We start from the raw sequence: 5,972 nt of genomic DNA, 5'->3' as shown, positions 1-5,972 counted from the left end.
ACAACAAAAAGCTTTTAAAGCTTTAACTGAACAAGCATTTGTTTTACTATTTGTTTGAAATTCATGTCCACATCATTAAAAGTGTTTTACATCCTTGTAGCATTTTTTTATTCATTTGGCATCTATATGTGAATCTGGTTTGATAAGCAGTTACGAAATCCATAACTCATTGGCCAGTAGCTGGTATATTTCATTAGCCTCTGCAAATGTGGATGGAATGGAAATGCCTCTTGTTTCAAGGACTGTGGTGAATTTCTCGACCATCATGGGATAAGCTGCAAGAGACCCATCTGGTGATGATGGGAAGTTTGTATCATGAAGAGTAGCCTCAGATATTGTTCGGAATGCTTCGTTTGCAACCAACAAATGCTCATCTTCACCACAAACAAGCTGTTCTGCATACTGCAGGAGGTCATCATCTACTTTGCAGAGCATATCTGCAAATCCTGCAGGAAGATACAAATTCCTTTGTCAAGTTGCTGCTGCTTTTCTAAACCATTTTAATTTAGATAAAATGCATACCTTCGGGTGGGGAAAAAAAAGAGAAGGTCTGGTTTCCCAAATGGACCTGGAACATTCCTTTGCTTGCGAATGTCATGAGTGTTCCACAGTGTTTGCTCTAGGTCCAGCTCTCTCTCAAGAAGGGGAAGGTGTGTATATTGCAGGCAATTTCTGTAGGTTAGCAGCATGTATTATTTATTTTTTCATAAAGTATAAGCAGATACATGAGGGCTGACAACAAATTTTAACTTACATGTGTACAGGATTGTCCAAATCGAGCATGCCAGACTGCATCATGGCCTAAAAATGCAAATTTTAATAAAGGTAAATAAATTACTAAAATGTTTTCATTTGCAGCAACAAGCATTTGCCATAATTCCAGTTCATAGACAAAAAGTTCACCTCAAATGTCACCTGCCATTTTTTGATCCATGTTTTCTTCAGCATACTGTTGAAGCATTCAGCTCGCTGATAAAACAAAATATTAAATGTTAATTCTTGTGACAAGAAAATATATTTTATCTGCATTTATGCTCACATACCTGATTATGTACCGATGTCCCCACTCTGAAGGAATCTCTTCCTTGATCACTAGACTCCCGGAAGTGAAATGCCACTTGCATCTGTCCGGCGAGAAGATTTTCCTTCCCTCTGTCTGCTCTTATGAATCGTGGGCAACCTATAGTAAATTAAAGTAATATTTTTAATATTGTGAACAAATATGAGAAGCCTCTCCTATCATGACTATTGTAACATCAACTATACGTACCACTGTGTTCCTGAATGGCATCAAAGAAGTACCTTGCAATGAAGGTTTGCTGTCGGTTAGAGGTGCCAGCCTTAAGCCAAATAATTTTCCTAGAAAATCTATGAAGAGAATAGCAAGTACATTAACAAAGAAAAAAAAAAAACTATAGACTTGTTTTTACCAAACAAAGTAACAAATTAGACTACATCTCAGAGGCTAAAATTACAAAAAAGGCAATGCAATTTGTTAAATGTACCCATCAATACCAAGATGTACCCAGATTCCAAAGAATTTCAATTTGTCATTTCCTATAACAAATAATAAAATATGTATCACAATAAATATCTATTATTCAATCAAAACATCATTCAGAAAACTTGGAAGAATTAGTTCATGCTTCACTTCACTTTTAAAATACGGATTTTAAATGACATTGGGAAGAGAGTTTCGCTTAACTATCCCTTTACTAATATCTGTATATATTATTCATATTTAATAATATTTACCATCAATATGCCAAGTGTAATTTGGTCCACGGCTGAAGTAGTTCCTACGTTCAATTCTTTTTTTCCCAGGACATCTATTAAGAAGACCACTACCATCAAGTTCTCTCATTATTAGAGCCACATCATTCCTAGAGAAATAACAGAGAAAGTAACACATTAAATGATGTTTTATTAATATAGTTTGGGAGGAGCACGTTCAGATAATTAACACAAGTGGAGAGCACTCAGCAATCAATGATATATGTATATTTCAGCAGTCTATACTTCTAGTCCTAACCATTTACATACCCCCTGTAATTGTATATAAGTGTGAACTCATGAAGTGTTTAATAAAAAACACAATCTTGACCACATCTAAAAAAGTAGGGTTATTATATTGGTACCTGTAGCAAGGCTGGATTCCTCTGACATCACGAACCCGTTTGTGCATTGCACGGATTCCATAACAAGGTGACCAGTGCCTCAGTTCACTCTAAATAAATATTATTTGGATCATTATTACCAGTATGGGAGAGACTTTTTCCTGCAGAGGTTAGTTTCTACTCCACTTAATATCCCCCTTTATTCAACAAACCAAGGTATTTGAGTTTTCATAGAAATTACAGTTGTCCAGTTGAAGGAAAACTCTTGATAATACTATCAATGAGGGTTTTCTTAACCTAAGGCAGTTTGTTGCTGCAGGTGCTTTGTAAAATGATTGGCTTTCCAGGAGCAGGGACACTAAGGAACACTGCTTTAAGACATTACCATCACAGCTTGGCGAATTTCATTATGGGGCCTTTCAAAACTCCTCCGTTTCAAACCAAGTGATTTAAGTAATCTTCTTAGATGCCTTTCAATGCAAGATAAAGAATACAATGCTGTAATAAATTTTCATGTGTATTGGGTATATTTAATATCAGTATTATCAAAGCAGTACTGAGCACTGCAGTTCGATTAACATTAACTAAGCATAAAGATTACCTGATTTTGTATCCAGAAGCACCAAGAAAAGAGCACATTTCTCTTTGTTTGAAGCCACGGTCAAAAAGACACTTTATCATTTCATCTACAAATAAGTTAAGGCACATTACGTAGCCTAAGTTTTTTTCATTCTGAAGTAAGTTTCAACATTCATTCTGTAGTTAAGCAAACAGAACATGATAGTAGCCTATACCATTTAGCAAGTAAAACATAATATATTTAGTTAGACACACAAGACAAGTTAAATGCAGGATACTTATCTCTGTGTCCATTCTTGATTGACTGAAACACACAAATATGTAGTTTAAAACTGAACCAGGCAAAATCATTTTAATTCAACAACTGTTAGTTTTAGACTATACAGTTAGATTAAAAATTAGAATAAGATTTCAGTCTAATAGCTCGAAAGAATGCGTCTTCACAATCGTGAAAACTATCAATAGTTTGCATCATACAAGCTAGCTAGTTGAAATATGTCATCTAACTTTTTAAACGTGCAAATAAAACTCGCGAAATGCACGTTATCTTCTGTATACAATGTAATAAGTGTAACATTTAATGAAAGCAAATATATAAATAGATATATCATGGCGAGTTACCTCCTCCATCAGCTGTTGTTGTATCTGATCTGAACCGCGTACATGTGACGTCACGTCACATGGGGCGGGGCAATGCGAACCTCCAAACTCCACCTGAGTCAGTTTCGTCCGATGCCTTTATGTCTGATGCCGTTTCGTCTGATGCCGTTTCGTCTGATGCCTTTTAGTCTGATGCCTTTTAGTCTGATGCCTTTTAGTCTGATGCCGTTTCGTCCGATGCCTTTATGTCTGATGCCGTTTCGTCCGATGCCTTTATGTCTGATGCCGTTTCGTCTGATGCCGTTTCGTCCGATGCCTTTATGTCCGATGCCTTTATGTCTGATGCCGTTTCGTCTGATGCCTTTATGTCTGATGCCGTTTCGTCTGATGCCGTTTCGTCTGATGCCTTTTAGTCTGATGCCGTTTCGTCTGATGCCTTTTAGTCTGATGCCTTTTAGTCTGATGCCATTTCGTCTGATGCCGTTTCGTCTGATGCCGTTTCGTCTGATGCCTTTTAGTCTGATGCCTTTATGTCTGAGGCTCTTTCGTCTGATGCTGTTTCGTCTGATGCCGTTTCGTCTGATGCCGTTTCGTCTGATGCCTTTTAGTCTGATGCCTTTATGTCTGATGCCGTTTCGTCTGATGCCGTTTCGTCTGATGCCTTTTAGTCTGATGCCTTTTAGTCTGATGCCGTTTCGTCTGATGCCGTTTCGTCTGATGCCTTTTAGTCTGATGCCTTTTAGTCTGATGCCGTTTCGTCTGATGCCTTTTAGTCTGATGCCGTTTCGTCTGATGCCGTTTCGTCTGATGCCTTTTAGTCTGATGCCTTTATGTCTGAGGCTCTTTCGTCTGATGCTGTTTCGTCTGATGCCGTTTCGTCTGATGCCTTTTAGTCTGATGCCTTTATGTCTGATGCCGTTTCGTCTGATGCCGTTTCGTCTGATGCCTTTTAGTCTGATGCCATTTAGTCTGATGCCATTTCGTCTGATGCCTTTTAGTCTGATGCCTTTATGTCTGAGGCTCTTTCGTCTGATGCCGTTTCGTCTGATGCCGTTTCGTCTGATGCCTTTTAGTCTGATGCCGTTTCGTCTGATGCCTTTTAGTCTGATGCCTTTTAGTCTGATGCCGTTTCGTCTGATGCCGTTTCGTCTGATGCCATTTCGTCTGATGCCTTTTAGTCTGATGCCTTTATGTCTGAGGCTCTTTCGTCTGATGCCGTTTCGTCTGATGCCGTTTCGTCTGATGCCGTTTCGTCTGATGCCTTTTAGTCTGATGCCTTTATGTCTAAGGCTCTTTCGTCTGATGCCGTTTCGTCTGATGCCGTTTCGTCTGATGCCTTTTAGTCTGATGCCTTTATGTCTGAGGCTGTTTCGTCTGATGCTGTTTCGTCTGATGCCTTTATGTCTGAGGCTCTTTCGTCTGATGCCTTTATGTCTGATGCCTAATTGTACGAGACCTGACACCTGACATTGTTTTTCCTGAGACATGAAGCTTTTCAGTCTGAGGCACGATGCCGTTTTGTTCAATGACTGAAGCCTTTTAGTCTGAGGCATGATGCCTTGTCTTCTATGTGTGAGGTATGAGGATGTCCTAATATGGACACCGTACAATTGATTTGATCTCTGATTACACCTGGGAAGTGGCTGAACATGATTCATCGGACCCGGAGTCTGTATTCAGATGTTGAGGAGGTGTACTGGTTTTGATCCAGTCGAGGATTGGTAAGTGAAGCTTATTTATTTGTTTCTTTCTGATGAATCGATGAGAAATGAATAAAATAGTCAGACTCCGTGTTTCAGTTCGAAAAAACACTGTTTCACACACTTATATGTGCTTTGCACACACGTGTTAGCGCGTATGTGCATGCGTTCATTTGCTCATATAACGTTAGCGTTATGTGTATGGGTGCGTGTGCATGCATACATAATTTTTCTGTGTGTATGTAAGTGCATGGACATATCTCTCTCTCTCTCTCCCTCTCTCTCCCTCTCTCTCTCTCTCTGTGTGTGTGTGTGTGTGTGTGTGTGTGTGTGTGTGTGTCGTGTGTGTGTAAAGGTGCGTGTGTGTGTGTGTGTGTGTATGGGTGCGTGTGCATGCATACATAATTTTCTGTGTGTATGTAAGTGCATGGACATCTCTCTCTCTCTCTCTCTCTCTCCCTCTCTCTCTCTCTCTCTCCCTCTCTCTCTCTCTCTCTCTCTCTCTCTCTCTCTCTCTGTGTGTGTGTGTGTGTGTGTGTGTGTGTGTGTGTAAAGGTGCGTGTGTGTGTATGTGTGTGTATGGGTGCGTGTGCATGCATACATAATTTTCTGTGTGTATGTAAGTGCATGGACATATCTCTCTCTCTCCCTCTCTCTCTCTCTGTGTGTGTGTGTGTGTGTGTGTGTGTATGTGTGTAAAGGTGCATGTGTGTGTATGTGTATGTGTATGTGTATGGGTGCGTGTGCATGTCATACATAATTTTCTGTGTGTATTTAAGTGCAGTGTTGGGAAGGTTACTTTGGAAATATAATAGGTTACAGATTACAAGTTACCCTATTTAAAATGTAATGGTAGTGTAACTTTTCAATTACTTTATTAGAAATAAAGTAATGTAACTAATTACTTTTGAGTACTTTTTGATTACTTTTCTAAATTTGTGAAAATTTAAGAATAATAAATAAAAGCATATACATC

At 39.0% G+C, this 5,972-nt stretch overlaps 1 protein-coding gene across 1 annotated transcript; it reads right to left on the bottom strand.

Annotated features, from left to right (window-relative positions):
* Positions 1-235: 235 nt before the first annotated feature.
* LOC132099280 (uncharacterized) lies at positions 236-2,185 on the bottom strand. The gene is made up of 9 exons (XM_059505715.1): positions 2,139-2,185; positions 1,756-1,883; positions 1,506-1,557; positions 1,271-1,368; positions 1,044-1,180; positions 904-969; positions 755-801; positions 523-672; positions 236-275 (listed from the first exon to the last, which is right to left on the bottom strand). The coding sequence occupies exons 1-9, from the start codon at positions 2,183-2,185 to the stop codon at positions 236-238; spliced, it is 765 nt and encodes a 254-aa protein (XP_059361698.1).
* Between the last annotated feature and the right edge of the window lie 3,787 nt (positions 2,186-5,972).

Source organism: Carassius carassius, chromosome 2, assembly GCF_963082965.1.
Source record: "Carassius carassius chromosome 2, fCarCar2.1, whole genome shotgun sequence".
NCBI lineage: Eukaryota > Metazoa > Chordata > Actinopteri > Cypriniformes > Cyprinidae > Carassius > Carassius carassius.
The sequence above is the reverse complement of the archived record's forward strand: the minus strand, read 5'-3'. Positions and strand labels throughout refer to the sequence as shown.

What these genes read in the sequence shown, in the direction of transcription:
- LOC132099280 (XM_059505715.1), bottom strand. Translation starts at nt 2,185, where the DNA reads ATGCACAAACGGGTTCGTGATGTCAGAGGAATCCAGCCTTGCTACAG. An exon ending in TTACACTTGGCATATTGATG is followed by an intron (nt 1,558 to 1,755) that starts GTAAATATTATT and finishes TATTTGTTATAG; the next exon opens with GAAATGACAAATTGAAATTC. An exon ending in AATGGCAGGTGACATTTGAG is followed by an intron (nt 802 to 903) that starts GTGAACTTTTTG and finishes TTGCATTTTTAG; the next exon opens with GCCATGATGCAGTCTGGCAT.